The sequence below is a fragment of the Oncorhynchus masou genome, chromosome 20 (assembly GCF_036934945.1).
Source record: "Oncorhynchus masou masou isolate Uvic2021 chromosome 20, UVic_Omas_1.1, whole genome shotgun sequence".
NCBI lineage: Eukaryota > Metazoa > Chordata > Actinopteri > Salmoniformes > Salmonidae > Oncorhynchus > Oncorhynchus masou.
The window spans coordinates 1,752,987-1,771,712 of NC_088231.1; the positions used below are offsets into that span (position 1 = coordinate 1,752,987).

Here is an 18,726-nt window from a genome sequence, read left to right on the forward strand (position 1 = left end):
TTCTACTATCCCACACAGCAGCAGAGGCTCTGTTTACACTGCTTCTACTTTGCATGCCAGTGGCTCAGCTGTGGATCAGGCTGTTCTCTGAGAAATTATTAAATAAAACATGGTTTGGGGAGGGCTGGAAGGGAGGAGAGACTGACTGCCAGGGCAGAAAAGCTGATGCCCCACCCAGCCCAGAGAACCAATCAACCAGGCTGGCCTAGTGCCCAACGCCCTCCCCTTAGGGAGCAGAGCACCATCACATGGGAATGATTCACCAGTAGGACCTGCTGGCTAGAGCAGACAGAGTGCTGCACAAAGGAAGGGAGCACTTTAATCTTTCTGCCTTTTCCTATAGGGTGTGGACTGTGGACACTTTCTACTTTACTATATCTAGGCTTTGGGGTTGTCGTTGTGTTTATCTAGTTGGTAATTTAGGCTTTGAAAGTGCTGTATCTTTCTAGCTAGCAAGCTAGCTGAGCTATTCATGTTTAAAGAGAGGGTGAGTCTTGAAAGCAGAGAAGGGTTGATAAAGTGGGTAGGTACAGTGGTGTAGGCTTCCACAATGCACTGAGCTAAGTGAGTGTGCGCTGTATCTCCCTGCCCTTGGTACGTCCTCTTTCTCTATCTAGAACATCTTTGTGTTATTCTTGCAGAGTGTGAGTCTTATACAGTATGAAGCAAGGTTTGATATAGATAGTGGTGGAGAAAGTAGTTTTGGCTGGGGACTTTGAGAGCTCAATGGCTTCTCGTGTGGTCGAAGAGGATGAGTCTGATAGCCAGATGCAGGTGAGAGACAGTGAGACTGTGTGTGTGTGTGTGTGTGTGCGACGCTCAGTGTTTCAACCCAGCCCTGTAGCATTTTTGTGCTGTGGTGTTATGTTAACAAGTGATAACTTTGATAGTTAGTCGACCCTCTTCCATATGCCAAACCAGTGGATGTGTCAAAAGTCCACTAAGCTTAGTCTGCAATTCTATGTTTATTCTTGGAAATGGAAAATGTAGCTTTATTCTCAGTACAGCAAATTAACTGATATTCATGTGGCATGTGGACAGCTGTCTAAAAGCAGATGTGTGTTTTCATTTGTTGTGTGCATTTTTCCAGTTCCCTGCTTGCAGTGTATATTTGCATGTGTCTGTGTGCACACATTTGTTAAGTGAATGTGTTTGTTGATCAGACGTTGGACAATGTTTGTCTATTTACATTGACAGATTATGTATGTATGTATGTATGTATGTATGTGTGTGTGTGTGTGTGTGTGTGTTGTCATCCCCTCACACTGACAGGTGTTTGCATGCCCACATGTGCATCTCCATTCACACCCACCTGACACCCTTCTACGCCCTCACCCTACATTGTGTTTCTCCCAGGTGCTCCAAGCCCAGCTGGACACGTTATTCCAGGGCCAGGATGGCATCAACAGCAGCTGCAATTTCACCGAGCAGGCCCTGAGCCACGGCACCGAGGCCGAGGTCCTGCTCGTCAAGAAGCAGATGAGCGAGCGACTCAGCGAGTTGGCCAGCCGAGAGCTACCCCTACAGCCCGGGGAGAACGACCAGCTGGACTTCCTAGTGGAGACGGAGGGCCTCAAGAAGTCCATCCACAATCTGGGTACTATAGTTACAACAAATGCTGTGGCGTCTGAGACAGTGGCTACGGGCGAGGGCCTGAGGCAGTGCGTAGCGGGCCTGCCCACCTCTGTCACCATCACGACCAAGGACAAGGACGGTGAGCTGTGTAAGATGGGGAAAGCTAACATCACGGCGGAGATTGCCACGCCGGACGGCAGCGTGGGTGACGGCGAGATACTAGACAACAAGAACGGGACGTACGAGTATCTGTACACGGCACCAAAAGAGGGTAGTTTGACGCTGTCGCTGCGTCTGTACGACCAGCATATTAAGGGGAGTCCCTTTAAGATTAAAGCGACTAAGTCGGCCGACGTGTCGCCCAGTACGGAGAGCGCTAAGAAGAGGTTGAAGTCACCGGGGAGTAGCCACGTCAAGCAGAAGGCCATCAAGAGGCCAGCCAGTATGTACAGCACGGGGAAGAGGAAAGAGAACCCCATCGAAGATGACCTAATTTTCAGGATCGGTAATGGTTGCCTTATCATTGGTGTTTTAACAGATTTAAAGGGAAGGTTCAACTAACACATTTAAAGGGACCATTCACCTAATACATATGTTGTAGTGTTGTACGGTATAGGGTATACCGAAACATTTGTACTTTTTTGATACTAGAACATAAAAATCGCTTCGGTACTTGAATTCTGGTTACTTTCAGTACTTCTGTAAAAATGTGTTTCACGGATCAACTCTATCGCTTAAATTGTGAGGCGCACACCGTGCCTGCTCCACTTACTCATTGATAGCCTGCACTTGGAGTCTGGACTGCATCATGTTAACTTCTGTGCAGAGTGGGGAGCTAACACACTTGAATAATGCGCAAACGAAATGTCGAAACTCTTAATTACTGTTCGCAAAACAATGTCCATACAGGCTAGATCACTTTACAATGCAAGGAGTCTTGGTAGCATCAAGCTTTGTAGGCTAACTTTCCTTGCTAGTTTACAGCGGAAGCGAACATCAATTTACTACCGTAGTACTTTATTTGTGATTTAATATGGAGACTGTAATGCAAAATGTACTGATTTGAAAGCTGATTGTCACCAAAAACTTTATTCATTCACTTAATTGGTCTCCTATTGAGTATATATTCACCTGTATTGTGAACAGGCCTAGGCTATGTTTACATTTGAGTAATTTAGCAGATGCTCTTATCCAGAGCGACTTACAGTAGTAGTGAGTGCATACATTTTCATACTGGTCCCACGTGGGACATCGAACCCACAACCCTGGCGTTGCAAGCGCCATACCAACTGAGCCACACGGGACCTAATTTACCCAGTTTATCAATAGAGATTTACCATTCAAATACAATATTACCGTTTTATGTTATGTAGTTTGATTAGTAAAAACAAAGTCCAATTGATTTTATGATTGTATAATTGATTTAACATTTTGATGTAAAAAAAGAAGAAGAAAAAGTCCAAAGATGCCAAACAATTGAACAGAACAGTAGCTGACTTTTTCTGTCTGGATCAAGTGCCATTCTGTGACTTTGGTGAAAATACCTTTTTTTGCTGTGGTATCATTTTGGTGTCAAGTATTGTGGTGGTATCGAGTATCGTGATACTAAACCTGGTATTGGTATCAAAGTCAAAATTCTAGTACCGTGACAACGCTGATATGTTATGAATTACTAGTCAAAGTTTTTGTGTGGAATTGGGAAAAAGTTACTCAGAGAACTGACCAATGTAAGAATAATACAGTTCACTTTATCAAAAAAAAAAATCATATGTCAAAATGTTTTCACTTTGGAAACTCTTCATCTACGCTCATAGGATGAATAAGCATTACGGGGGAATTTGACACTTTATTTATTTCATGCCTTCCAGGTACAAAGGGAAGAAACAAAGGGGAATTCACCAATCTACAAGGTGTGGCTGCCTCCTCAGTAGGCAAGGTGTTGATAGCAGACAGCAATAACCAGTGTGTTCAGGTAAGGGAACTGGCTGGAGAATGTCATCTCGAGCTCTATTTCGTAGATCGCTCATTAAACCCATGTCATTTATGCCACGCAGACCTTGACTGAATCCCAAATAGCACCCTATTCCTTAGTGCACTATTTTTGACCAAGGCCTGTTGAGCTAATGCTCAGGCATTACTGTTAGAGCTAACAGAGGTCTCAAGGCCTCAATGCAAGGTTACCCGTCACACAAATGTAAAAACATTTGGCTTCAAAAGAGAACTAGCAGTCATAAAATGGACTGCAATAATAGATTGCGTTTCCATAACACTTTTCACTAGTTCTCAAAGTGGTTTTAACACTGTACAGTAGGATGTCTTATATTCAGATGATGCCAGTTGTTCAAGGTAGGCTCAACAAGCACATCATGCTTCTTCTCTTCACCTGAGGGAGATATCTGAGGGAATTGTGTGATGACTCCTCATCGCTATTGAACATAATTAGCTTGGTGAGACCTGCACTTTGTCATCTCCATGGAGACCAACCATCAGCTGTCCGTCCTCCCTTTAATGCATTTGATTTGAAAAGGGATGAGAATATGTTCCATCAAATGAACATACAAGCACTTGTGTTTTGTGATTTTTTTTTGTTTTGTTGTTGTAAATTCGCGTTGTTGATCTGTGGATTTACATGGCTTGAATACCAGATGAATAATGGAAATTGACAAAAAATAGGTTTTAATTTATTTATTGACCACAGCACACATTCATTTTTGAGTGAGCACATCATTTGTTGTTTTATGTAATACAGATTAGGCATGATAAAATAAGTTTCTACTGTAGTTAGACTCTTTCATTCAAATATTTTATCCCATTTACAGAACCAGTCAAAAGTTTGGACACCTACTCATTCAAGGGTTTTTCTTTATTTTTACATTGTAGAATAATAGTGAAGACATCAAAACTATGAAATAACACACATGGAATCATGTAGTAACCAAAAAGTGTTTAACAAATCAAAATATATTATATATTTTTACATTCTTCAAAGTAGCCACCATTTTCCTTGATGAAAATTGTGCACACCAGCTTCATGTGGAATGCTTTTCCAACAGTCTTGAAGGAGTTCCCACATATGCTGAGCACTTGGTGGTTGCTATTCCTTTACTCTGTGATCCTAATCATCCCAAACCATCTCAATTTGGTTGAGGGATTGTGGAGGCCAGGTCATCTGCTGCAGCACTCCATCACTCTCCTTCTTGGTCAAATAGCCATTTCACAGCCTAGAGGTGTGTTGGGTCATTGTCCTGTCGAAAAACAAATGATACTCCCACTATGCGCAAACAAGATGGGATGGCGTATCGCTGCAGAATGCTGTGGTAGCCATGCTGGTTAAGTGTGTCTTGAATTCTAAATAAATCACAGACAGTGTCACCAGCAAAGCACCATCACACCACCTCCTCCATGCTTCAAGGTGGGAACCACACATGTGGAGGTCATCCATTCACCTACTCTGTGTATCACATAGACACGGTGGTTGGAATAAAAAATCTCAAATTTGGACTCATCAGACCAAAGGACAGATTTTCACCGGTCTAATGTCCATTGCTCGTGTTTCTTGGCCAAAGCCTCTTCTTCTTTTTGGTGTCCTTTGGTAGGGGTTTCTTGCAGCATTTTGACAATGAAGGCCTGATTCATACAGTCTCCTCTGAACCGTTGATGTTGAGATGTGTCTGTTACTTGAACTCTGTGAATAATTTATTTGGGCTGCAATTTGAGTCTGGTAACTCTAATGAACTTATCTTCTGCTACAGAGGTAACTCTGGGTCTTCCTTTCCTGTGGCGGTCCTCATGAAAGCCAGTTTTATCATAGCGCTTGATGGTTTTTGCGACTGCCCTTGAAGAAACCTTCAAAGTTCTTGAAATGTTCCGTATTGACTGACATTCATGTCTTAAAGTAATGACAGACTTTCGTTTCTCTTCGCTTATTTGAGCTGTTCTTGCCATAATATGGACTTGGTCTTTTACCAAATAGGGATATCTTCTGCATACCTTGTGACTACACAACTGATTAGCGCAAACACATTAAGAAGGAAAGAACAAGGCACACCTGTTAATTTAAAGGCACTCCAGGTGACTCCCTCATGAAGCTGGTTGAGAGAATGACAAGAGTGTGCAAAGCTGTCATTAAGGCAAAGGGTGGTTTCTTTGACAAATCTCAAATATAAAATATATTTTGATTTGTTCAACACTTTTTTTGGTTACTACATGATTCAATATGTGTTATTTCATAGTTTTGATGTCTTCACTATTATTCTAATGTAGAAAATAGTAAAATAAAGAAGTGTGTCCAAACTTTTGACTGGTTCTGTACATAACAGTGGTAGTTAGCATCTAGCTCAGGTCTGTTCAATTCCAGACCTGGAGGGCCAAAATATTTTATTTTATTTTTTTTCTACCTGGTAGTTAATTGCACTCACCTGCTGTCAAAGGTTTGAATTAGTCCATGAATGGAGGAGAGGATGAAAAACAGAAGTGTTTTGCCCGTACAGAAATGGAATTGAACAGCCCTGCGTCGAGCTCATCTCTCTGAAGTCGTTCTACCTTGACCTAGTCACAGTGGTATCTTTTGACTGTGAGTTCTCACCAGAGCTCTTTTGAGGTGTGTCTGAAGAGATTGTCTGAAGAATATTCTTCTGAAATAGACTGGATGAAAACGAGACTCGGTTAGGAGCTCTGACTGCTCAAATGTTTTGATTTGCTGTATATCGTGGTGATTTTGCAAATTTGAAAATATGGCAAACATACCAACTCTAACAATTCCAGTTCAATAATTGAAAAGTGTCATTTATTTATCATATCAAGCAGGATTTTCAAATGATTTCCTTAAAGGACTGAAAAAAAGAGCCCTCACTATCCATTGATTTAAGTTTTATATTTCAAAGCATTTTGACAATCAGATTCAGGCCCGTGTTTCTTTTGCAGATCTTCTCTAACGACGGTCTGTTCAAGAGTCGCTTTGGGGTGCGTGGACGGTCTCCAGGGCAACTGCAGCGGCCCACAGGAGTGGCGGTCCACCCCAACGGTGACATCATCATAGCCGACTACGACAACAAGTGGGTTAGCATCTTCTCCAGCGACGGGAAGTTCAAAGTGAGTTCAAAATGTATACAATGCTGTCATTTATCCTGGAATCCACACTAGATATCGCTCTGTTCCACTTTACTGATTGAGTCTGGATCTGGAACCCTCAGTCTGGATTCGGACCTGAATTTGTTGAAATCATCTGTGCTGCTTTCTAACCACCCCAATTATCGGCCAGAGTGCCTCTCAATTGGAGCAGGTCCAGACTTAATCATTGAAGTGAAAATATATTGAAATGGAGGGCTATTCAGTTTGGATTCCGGTCTGTTCCGTCATGTCATCTAATAGCTGCTGTCAGAATTGCTTTATCCTAAGTGATGCTTTGCATGGCTGATGCTTACTGATAATGGATAACTCAATGTGGGTATGCTTTCTGACTTGATGAGTCTTTTTCTACCCAGCAGCACCTGAAAAATAGGTTCCCATGCCACTATGAGACTTTGACGTTAGCCTGAAATGTTAACCTGAAGCATGAACCTGTTTGCTATTTCTTTATATAAAATACCCAACAGAAATACTGGGGTATTATCCACTGTCCTTCCTGACTGTTCCTCTATCTCCCCCAGAATAAGATTGGCTCGGGCAAGCTGATGGGCCCCAAAGGAGTGTCGGTGGACAGGAACGGCCACGTCATCATCGTGGACAACAAGGCGTGTTGCGTCTTCATCTTCCAGCCCAACGGCAAGCTGGTCACCAAGTTTGGTAACCGCGGAAACGGCGACCGGCAGTTTGCAGGTACACTCAATGGTAATGGTGTTGCACTCCCCTCTCCACTCCCTGTCTTTTGCTCACACCACCTGCATGCGGAATGAGGACTCCCCCAGGCAAGTGACCTTTGGGATGTGACCGTGACCTTTTGAGCTATAACATTTTATTTGATCAAGAGGGACTTCTCGCATGCTCTTCCTAATATCTTGAAGCCCATTTATTTTGTCAGTCTCGTGTGTGTGTGTGTGTGTGTGTGTGTGTGTGTGTGTGTGTGTGTGTGTGTGTGTGTGTGTGTGTGTGTTTCCATTCAATATTTACATTTTCAATTAACCCAACCTTATCTTAAAGGGGCAATCAGCGGTTGCAACATCCATTTTTGGACTTATAAATGAATATGTACCCATTGATTCTTATAGAATATAACTTGTTCCTCATCAGCTTACTTCAACTGACATACCCCATCAGAACCCAAAATATAGCTTGTTTTACTACAATGTTTGTAAATATAAACAAATACTGTACAGCCTCAAAACATGATTGAAACTATAATTTTGTATTCATGGATATCCTTGCATTCATAGCTCTGTCTTTGAATTTGAGAGCAGTTACATTTCTCCTGCCCCATTCCCCCCCTCTTTTTACAGAAACAGTGGTGGGGAGTATGCTTTGTAATTGTTTCAACTGCTGATTGCTGCTTTAAAGATATGGGTTAACCTTACCTAAACATGACAGTCCATCGTGTTTCCATTTTGAAAAGAAATGCTTTATTGACGTTGCTTTGATTGTTTTCTTCTTCTGGAGTAATAGGCCTATATAATCACTTGTTAATCTTAATTCACATGACTAAAGTTTACATTTCTAAGTATTGTCCACATGAAATCCAATAATTTAGATTTACCTGAATGGCAGCCATGAGGTACCCAGCAGGAGCAGCAGGCTGGTAGGAGATGATCACCGGGTTAGGGTTGGTCCTCTCCTTGTTTTGATTTGTGAGGATCTCGACACCTTATGCTGGGGCCACATATAGTGGCTTGGTGGCCACAAAGGACCTTTGCCTTGCTAGCACACATGACCATCCTCCTAAAGCATCTTACCAGTCCATGCCCAAGTGGGGACACTTCAGGCTGAGGAGTAAGTTTCACACAGCCCTATGTGCTACATTCACCCTTAAACTTACTCAACAGCAACCCCAGCATTGACCTGAGCGCAACTGTAGATTCTAGGCACCACTGTAAGGGATATTACATTTGCTTAGCGAGTACCACTTCCTCCTGATTCGGCTCACACAGAGGCTCGAACCCAGGAACTCTGTCTTGCTGGCACACGTGACCTCCCTCCTGAAGCATCTTACCAGTCTGTGCCATGCGAAAAGCTAGCTATTCCATGGCGCAAGTGGGGCCACTTTAGGCTGAGGAGTAAGCACCACTGTGCTACACGAGCAGCATTCTGTATTATTTTGTTATGGCTTTTTTCAGTAGTCTCATTGGACGAACACTTTAGACTGCCCATTCTCGTCACAAACCAGCTTGCTGGAGAGAATGTCTCCGAAGGCTGATGGTCTTGTCCAGGTTCTTAACAAATGTATTTCCTACCCTGCTCTTTCTCAAGGATGGGTCACGCTGAGACCACATGATCCGCATAGGTTTAACATGAATGCTTTCAAAGTTGCTCGTGTCCAGGGCACGCTCAGTATCAGCTGGGCTAAGAAAGTTGACATAAGTGCTTCTCAGTGAACGACGGGTGATTTGGTCCCTTGTAATACAAAACCGCGTCAGTCACTTCAGGATGAAGATCACCAAAGTAAAGGGAAGGCCCTGGGGTTTCTGGGCCCATTGGGAGCCATGTATAACGAAGCATACATTCTTGCGCTGTCCACGCTGGTTTACTGGCAAATACTGCTGCTGCTGATGTAAAGTTGGGGCGAAAAAAATATTGAAAAGTTGGTTTTGGCTGTTGATAACAATGACCGGAAAATGAAAGAATCTCAGGTTTTGGAACCCCCGGAACCCCTCATTTTTTTATGTCATAACACAAGTCATGTTTGATACTTCAAGTCGATATTCGCGTCATAAGGAATTCGCTCAACCACGCCCACAAATTGGGGAAAAGTCTTTTCAATTGACCCCCATTGTAAAAGAGCCAACTTCGTAGATTTCTTTTGTTATACTGAAATAACAAAACATGCCGAAAAGCTGCGATGTTATTCAATGTACCCGAGTTGCGCAGGAGTCTAAGGCACTGCATCGCAGTGCTAGAGGTGTCACTACAGTCCCGAGTTCGATCCCAGGCTGTGTCACAGCCGGCCGTGACTGGAAGACCCATGAGGCGGCGCACAATTGGCCCAGCATTGTCTGGGTTAGGGCAGGGTTTGGCCGGCCGGGATGTCCTTGTCCCATCGTGCTCTAGCGACTCCTTGTGGTGGGCTGGGTGCATGCATTCTGACTTCGGTCGCCAGTTGTATGGTGTTTCTGACATATTGGTGTTTTCCGGGTTGAACCAGCAGCGTGTCAATAAAGCAATGCGGCTTGGCAGGGTCTCGTTTTAGAGGATGCATGGCCCTTGACCTTCGCCTCTCCTGAGTCCGTATGGGAGTTGCAGCGATGGGACAACACTGTAACTACCAATTTGGATATCATAAAATTGGGGAGAAAAAGGGGTATAAAAATCCCAACCTAAGGTTTGCAATGCTTCCACATAGGGAGATGGAGCCTGCGAGAAGAGCCCTGTTCCTTCAGGGTATTCGGCATGGGCAAGTGGGAAATGTGGGGATCTGGTGTCCAAGTAGACTACACGTAGTTGTGTGTGGAAAACATTTAATCACAGGTATGACTTATTTAGTACAGTCCGTTTAAAACTCCACTCTCTACTTGAAGCTGTATAGTCCGTTTGTTGTGGTTCTTGGCTAGCTTAATGTTCTGGTCGGTAGCTAGCTAGCACTCACGTGGCTGCAAGCACCATCATGAGGGAAGCACTACAATATTACACTTTTGTAAGTAGACAGAACGCTCAGGAGCAGGCAGTGTTGAAAAGTAATCTTTAGACATGTACTTTTCTTACATGTAGTTTTGTAATTGACTAAAACAAGCAGACAACAAGAAAATAGCATTTGAAAAAGGTCAAGTTTTTGCTGTGAGCCAATGGGGGTAACCAAGGTAACCACAGGTTGTTTTCCCCACAGGCGGCCGTGACATTCTAATACCGAATGGGACTATCAAATATAATCTATCCAATACTTTCTTTATTGCATCATAGTCAGTTAGAATTCATGATTTACATAGTAAATGTAAGTAAGCTAATGAATAAAATGTGAAAACTGTAAAAAACAAACAAACAAAAAATCACAGTAGGCCTGAGCGTACACATAATTAGCAAATTACCTGTCAAAAACAACCATCTGAACAACAGGACTCTCCATTAGGGGAGAGTGGGGTAAGTTGAGACATTTTTGATATTCATCATCACTCCAGCAAGGGAAATATAGTTTTCTTTCTAACAAAAACATCTACATATATTTCAGGATGTTATGTATCCCTGGAAATAATCACAATTAATGTAAACATTACAGTTTTGAAAAAAAATAAAGAAAGTAGTCTCTTGGCATAACTTGTTGTGCTGCGGGACAGGGTAAGTTAAGCCGCCTACAAATGTGTATTGAATGAAGTATGAGACCGACCGCCTTGATTCAGTCTCATGTAGCAAAATTGGAAATTGTGTTTTTTACATTGGATAAAAGCAGAGACACAGAGCTACGAAATTGTATATCATACACTGTATTTGAGGAACAATGGGAAAGTAATTCTGCTTTAAGTTGATAAACGTGTGACCTCACTTTTGAGAAAATGGCCTTGGAATGTTTTGGTACCAACTGGAGAGCTCTTCTTTGCCCATTCACCATCATTCACAACCTCTTAAGCTTTAGCATGACCCATCTCTTTATTACTCGCCCTAGCAGAACTGGTTAGGCTAAGAAAAGCTGCGTTAGACAGGATTACCTACACATACTAAGCAGCTCAAATAGACAGAAGTGTGCTATATGGCGCTCGTAATATAAACATTTTATTCAGATGGCATACAAGTTTGTTATTCGGGCACATGAAAGTTCACAAAAAAGGATTACATTCAAATGACTCTCCTGTAAAGTAGTGACCCGCGACATATTCCTACTTTCCTGAAACTGGTCACATATTACAATTACCCTTTTAAAACCATTTCTCTTTATTTCCCAAACACAAAATTCAACACAATTACAATCGCTTCTTTGTCAAAAAATTAATTTAATAAAAAATGGGACCTTACCACTTTTTTCCATATGGTTTCCTAGAAACAAGGGTGGCTCAACTTACCACACTCTTCGCTATAGCTTTCCATTTCAGTTAAATACTTTTCTTTCATTTAAAAATGTGTTAATGATTACATAGTTTTATTATGCTATTTGGTTACAGTTTAACAGAATAAAATGCATACAGTGGTATCCGTTTCTACATATGTTTTGGCATGTCTTTCATAAACATATCATATCAAATGATACATTGTTTTAAATCAAGACATGTTCAACTTTGTCGGCGGTGTCTTTAGTAGTTTTACTACATTTACATGTAGGCCGTGGTACATGGCAGCTGACGTGTGTACACAGCACATAAAATGTATTAAACAAGGAAACAAAAACAGTGTGTCAGGATAGGAGCTGAAGCAGTTTGTTTTGGTAGTATCAAACAATGGCTTGAGCGGTGGCAGGTCATTTAGCAGCGCACCTCGGCGTCCCCAACGTCCACAGCCGTCCGTAGCGTAGCCACTTGACTTTTGTAGCCATTCTTCCATACAAACAAGTAGCACCCACTTGGGTGATTCCCCTGCAGCTCATCACTACTCATCGGTAGTCCAGAGTGGGCTATTTACAATCCTCAAGCCTCTGCCATCACCCGCAAGCCATCTCCTCTTTCCTCTGTTTCGTTGTTTACGTTGCCATAGGAGCAGGGTTAAATGCATGTACAATCTCTCTGTTTGATCCAGGTCCTCACTTTGCAGCAGTCAACCATAACAATGAGATAATTGTTACGGACTTCCATAATCATTCTGTGAAGGTAAGAAAATCTCACCAATTACAAATGATTCCCTTGTGGAAAAAAGTATGTATATTTTCCCGTAAAAAGGATGTGCACCTTTCATGAAAAAGGGATATAATAATAAATTATTTTTCAGCTTCTCTAGCGCTTTTCATTACAAAAAAATGATCTTAAAGCACTTGAACAAGCTGTAAAATTGTTTGTATACTTATTACTATGAGATTATTAACAGAGCACCAGTCCAGTATTGGACAATTGTATTCTAGGAAGACTTATGAGGCTTATAGAGTTATATTAGCAATAACTCTATAAGACTAACGTTTTAACAATACTAATTATTGGCTTATCTGAAGGTATGAATTATTTTGAGAATCAATTGGAGTTCTTTAACAGAATAACAAGACAAACACAATTTCTTTGAACAAATCAACATTTAATAACGCTAATCTAAATATTTACAAACATAATGAGAATGATCATGAAAAGGTAGGAAATAGATTGGAAGACCTTGAGATCCTGAACATTTAAATATGTTCTCCTCAGTCTGTGATCAAAGTCTGTTGTGGCTTCTTGATGGTTCAGGCCGGATAGAGGAGAACAAAGGAAGAAGGTCTGTGTGTGCTTTCCCTGTTGAATTGAGGTACCTCCATCAGGTTGCTCCTTTGGTCCTGAGTTGGCGTCCGTATGCTTGTTGCTCTTCTCTGTTGGCTCCTTGCTTGAGTTGCAGAGGCTGTGCTCTAATTGTCTTATCCTTCTTTCCTTGAAGACGGTCAGCTTAATGGTACCGTTCTGGCTACACTAGCTCTAAGTTGTATGTTTTCTCCTGAGCCTGTTTAGTGCGTGGGCACTTCCTTCCCACTGTATTTACTGGATTATAGGTATTATTCCCGAAATATATACTTCACCCCCCCCCCCCTAAGTTATCATTTACCGGTTCTGGCCATTAAAGGCAAAGGTCCAGGACTTATGGTCGGCCCGCTGGAGGTTCAGACCTTTATCAGGAGCAGACCTTTTTTATAGTCCTGCTAGGTCACATGGTATCACCCCTAGGTGTCGAGCCATTTGTATGACCCATTGTCTTGGAGATAACCTAAAGTTGGTTTTCTCCCCAAAATACTTTAAGGTCAATTCGACATTGTGTTCAGCGGCCTCCCGGGTGCCACCAGAGATTCTGGGTTCGAGCCCAGGCTCTGTCGCAGCCGCCCGCGAACGGGAGGCCCATGGGGCGGCGCACAATTGGCCCGGCGTCGTCCGGGTTGGGGAGGGTTTGGCCGGCAGGGATATCCTTGTCTCATCGCGCACTAGCGACTCCTGTGTCGGGCCGGGCGCAGTGCACGCTGACCAGGTCGCCTTGGTTTACGGTGTTTCCTCCGACACATTGGTGTGGCTGGCTTCCGGGTTGGATGTGCATTGTGTCAAGAAGCAGTGTGGCTTGGTTGGGTTGTGTTTCGGAGGACGCATGGCTCTCGACCTTTGCCTCTCCCGAGTCTGTACGGGAGTTGCAGCGACGAGACAAGACTGTAACTAATACCAATTGGATACCACGAAATTGGGGAGAAAAAAGGGGGAAAATAGAGAAAAAAAAACACAAAAAAACATTGTGTTCAGCATTGTTTAACATGATATTCAAACGACACATCGCTACAAACAAGAATAAAATAAAACCGCTATAGGACATAGTAGATCTGGACTATGATTTTCAGACAGTGTTGAACGTTTTAAGTGTTTCAAGCCTCCAACAGATGGCGCGAAAGTCAGATGGAATCACATGTCTTAAGCAGAGAAATGAGGTCAATGGGGGGAGATGAGCAGGTCCTCCGGAGACTGGCAGGCAGACCGCACAGTTCACTCTGCATTGAAGGCATCTCACTCGCGCCTTGTCCCCCCCCGCCCTCCGCCTGACTGCGATTTCTTCCTAGCCGTTGACTCTCTGGTCTTGTAGCATAGAAAGAGATGTTTATTTTTGAGCTCTCCAGTCTCCATTCACTCAGGATATTATGATGACTGGCCGCTCATAACATGACTTCGTCACTGCCAGCTCGCCATGAATTAGTCCTCCTCATTAGGTCATGAGACCGTAGAAATAACAATGAAAAATAGGATGGGGGTATTCAATCTACACTAACGTTAGCTCGCTAGTATGGTAGCATTGCTAGCTAGCTATCATGAGACAGCTGATTTGCAATGAATTCATGGGCAGTAAACAAATAGACCTAATCCAGATGTAATATATAAACATTTTGCTATTCAACCCCCCCGCCCCCAAAAAATATAAGATTCCAACAAAAAACATGTAGAAATTATAAAATATTTACAAAATGTCTAGCGGCTCTCTGCCTAAGCGATCTCCCAGCAACATGGCATCAATTGAACCAAATGATGATGATGATATGTACCTGTTTCTTTATATAAAAAGGGATTGTGTACCTTTCTGCAGGTGTTCAACCCTGAGGGGGAGTTTCTTCTGAAGTTTGGTTCCAACGGGGAGGGGAATGGCCAGTTCAACGCCCCTACAGGGGTGGCAGTGGACGTCAATGGGAACATCATCGTGGCAGACTGGGGCAATAGCCGAATACAGGTGAGGCCAAAGAGCATGGAAGTGAGACCAAGGTCAGGGAAGTGGGAGACCTTGTTTTGGTGTTAACTAAAATGTAAATGAAAACATTTTTCTTGTCCTCTAGCGTGCTCTTTAAAATATAATTTTATTATCCATTTTTTTTGTTAGATGTATTATATTTTCATCTAGAGTAGTCAGTTAGATTAGTGGTATTTCAAATGTATCTCTCTGTACTCTCTCTATCTCTCCTCCCCCTCTTTCTCTCTCTCTCTCTCTCCCCTGCTTTCTCTCTCTCCCTCTCTCAGGTGTTTGATGGCAGTGGTTCGTTCCTCTCCTACATCAACACATCGGCAGACCCTCTCTACGGTCCCCAGGGCCTGGCCCTCACCTCCGATGGCCATGTGGTGGTGGCTGACTCTGGGAACCACTGCTTCAAAGTCTACCGTTATCTGCAGTAGTCCTCGCACACTTAGTGTACACACACACACACACACACACACACACACTTATGCGTACACACTCACATTCACAGATTCACACACACACAAAGACTTGCACACACACCATCCTCAGTATGGAGTAATGGGTGGATTTGCACTCATCCACTTCACCCACTAATTCAATCCCGCCATCCATCACTGTTCCATACAGAACCTCTCTCTAACAGTTCACCCTGACGTGTGCCTCTGTAGCCTCCTTTGTGAACTCTGACCTTTAAGCTTGTCCTCCACTGACCACCTGGACTTCATAAGAGAAACCCGGCATTTTCCCAGAAACATATTTTCTACTGTCGGCCATGGGGAAGAGGAAGAAGGAGAATCGGTCATGTGATGTAGGTGGGAGGGACTATGATTGAGATCTCTATGGATTGGAGGATGGAGATTTATTCAACTAGTTTCTGCCCCTGCCCCTAATGTGAAATACAGAAGTAGTAGGGTGAAGTTGTCCCTAGATGCTGATCTTGGCTCAGTTCTGCATTTTCCCCATCAATAGTTAAGGTTAGGATTGGCGGAGTGGAAGCTGATCCTAGATCTGAACTTAGGGGAAACTTCACCCCAGAGCTGATATACAATACATTCCTTTTTGTTTAAAGGGATTGTTGGGATGATGAAAAATGATAACTGGGTATCATGGTTAGGTTTGACCAATTCTTCCTTTTGTTATTTATTGTTGTGACATGATACTTGATGTAAAACTGGAAATTAATGTTTATCATGCAATGAAATTAAAGTACGTAAGTTGTTGCTAATATTAGTTTGACGGTCAACAATGTGTATGGAAGTGAGATTGAAAAGAAGTAAAAATCAAAAATAAAGTGCCTGGACTTTAATCACAGACTAGCTCCAAAAATATGTCTCAATGAATTAGATTGTTTCCCTTTCTTGGCATCCCCCGATTATTATTTGGCATCAACGGTCACCGCAAAGTAATCTCCGGCTAAAGTAGCTTTTAGTAAAAATGTTCTCAGTAAAAATAAGTTATCTACAGGTATCGCTACCCACCTCACCTGTTCAATTTCATACATAGAACCTCAAATATATCAGGGTATTTTTTAAGCATGGTATATATAACAAGTGCATGCAACGCTGTCTGAAAACCTTCCCACAAACATTTGTGAAACATTCCCAAACATCTGCAAAACGTTTGTCAAAGATTGCAGCCATCTACAGGAAGCAATCGAAGTTTGGTATTCGATGACATGTTTTGTGACATCACCCAATGGTTACATTCTGCTTAGGAGATAGTTATTTCTATTTGTGGGAGTGCTTTTTTCGATCTACACCACCACCACTTGATATTTACATATATTAACAATAAGGAATTCACATACTGCTCAATGTATGATATATATGATCTTACCTCCTCTAGTCCGGTGGTTTCACACTTTGCTTCTCTTCCACAATAATAACAGACTAGGTATTGTTGCTCAATGCAAAAATATTGTGCGTGTGCGTTCTGTAAAATACAGTAAGGGACACTTCACATTAAACTCTTTATGATACTACTTATGACGGCTCAAAGCATTCTTGGATGTTAAGTTCCCTTTCAATGAGTCCTGAAAATGAACAATGTAGTTATACATCTGTGTTATTCTTGCTACTCTGCACTGTAGGTCATTGTAGAACTGTTAGAAACGATAACAATATTGAAACTGATATTATAAACCTGTCATCTCTTACCTCCCATCCTCAATTTGTGTTCCCTTTTTGTCTGCTGTCACAAAATCTATTGATACTACTCAGGTGTAGTATTCTGATACTGTAGCTGACACTGTTTAATAATTTATCTAAAAAGAAACATAAAATGGCTAAACAGTCGATGTAATCTGTGTGAATAGACTGCACTCTGTTTCAAAAGGTAATTAGCCTACATCATAATAGGTTCAGCCTTCAAATATGCTCTCATTTTTTTTTTGTATGCGTCCATTTTGATTAATTTAGATTCGAAAGCACTTGACTCACATCAATTCATTACTTTCATGTACATAGTTTCAGGCACCCATTTTGTATTTGTCGTCAAGTTATTTGTTGTCCATGTTGATACCCCGATGCCAAATGGAAGAAGTGCCCATATCCTGTATGTTCAGCTCTCAGTAATGCAGCAAGTGTGATATGCAACTTAAACATTTTTGTACAGAAAGTAAGTTTTAGTGGCATTGCAATGACTGTGTTGTTCCATTCCACTCTCTGAATGTGTATGTAAAACTTTTTGAAGATTGATTCCAAGTGTTATGAATGTCATGCACATGGTTAATGTCAGACATGCGGACTGAGAATGTTTTTTTCCACCTCATACATTCCAACTTTACACAACACCCTGTTAAAAACTGAAGTGTTATTCCCTTTCGTGGTATCAGAACATTCATATTTGAAGTCAGATTTCCCAAAGCCCTAATATGCTTGCAGTATGTGAAAGCATTTTCTCAAGTTTGACCATTCCATAATTTGATGTTTATTTCCTCTTTGTGTACAGCACAGAAATAAAGTATTGCATTCCTGAAAAAAGGGGTGTTTTGTGAATCCACTTCAATGAATAAGAAAGAAATAGCATGTAGATGAGAAACTTCCAATTAAGAAACACTTATGTTGTCAAAAAGGCATCAATTCCAAAGGTATTTCTGTGGACCTTTCTTGCAGCCTCTGGTAAAATCTTCTCAACTGGGGAATTGTCCATTAGGAAGAATCCTAACCTTTATTATATTCTATGTTCCCACCCTTGTACAAAGACACTTTGCTATTAGAGGATCTGCCACCCTCTTTGGTACTGTCATAACCAATGATTTATGTATATTATGACTGACAGGGGGTGCTGTTTTGACGCCACTGTTCCTCTATCTTGCCACTCCCAGACAATTGTAAAATGTCTAAACAATGTTTTATTACAGACATCATAATGCATACTTTTAAATGATATTATGAGCGCTCAACATAAAAAAGTTTTCCTTAATTCTTAGAAAATACTAATGTTACTGTTCACACTACAACAACAAAATACTTCAACACATCAGAGGAAGAAGTGAAGCGAGAGGTTTTCCTTTCGCCAAAATCGGTCAAATAAATCCAATGCGTTTCCATGGGCTCATTTTTGACCTGAACCTGTCGCCTTCCTTTCAGCCATTGAGATGGCACATTGTTAGGGCGGAGACATGAGCATCATCATTATATACAAATATTTGAAACATGTTGTCCTTGAAAGATTTAATTGAGGACTGCTTCTTCTGGGGAGTGCCAATATGGCCAA

General features: G+C 41.9%; 1 protein-coding gene across 4 annotated transcripts in view; it reads left to right on the forward strand.

The window, feature by feature from the left end:
- The window catches only part of trim2a (tripartite motif containing 2a), a 62,135-nt gene extending 44,145 nt beyond the window's left edge, over positions 1-17,990 (forward strand). For 3 of the 4 annotated variants that reach the window (XM_064926007.1, XM_064926005.1, XM_064926006.1), the window contains exons 6-12: positions 1,357-2,080; positions 3,444-3,547; positions 6,499-6,666; positions 7,224-7,404; positions 12,376-12,446; positions 14,866-15,006; positions 15,291-17,990. In XM_064926007.1, the coding sequence (XP_064782079.1) occupies positions 1,357-2,080; positions 3,444-3,547; positions 6,499-6,666; positions 7,224-7,404; positions 12,376-12,446; positions 14,866-15,006; positions 15,291-15,443 (1,542 nt within the window). In that variant the 3' untranslated portion in view covers positions 15,444-17,990. The remainder of the gene's footprint in view (positions 1-1,356; positions 2,081-3,443; positions 3,548-6,498; positions 6,667-7,223; positions 7,405-12,375; positions 12,447-14,865; positions 15,007-15,290) is intronic. The other variant, XM_064926008.1, reaches the window with a different exon arrangement.
- The last annotated feature ends 736 nt before the right edge of the window (positions 17,991-18,726 follow it).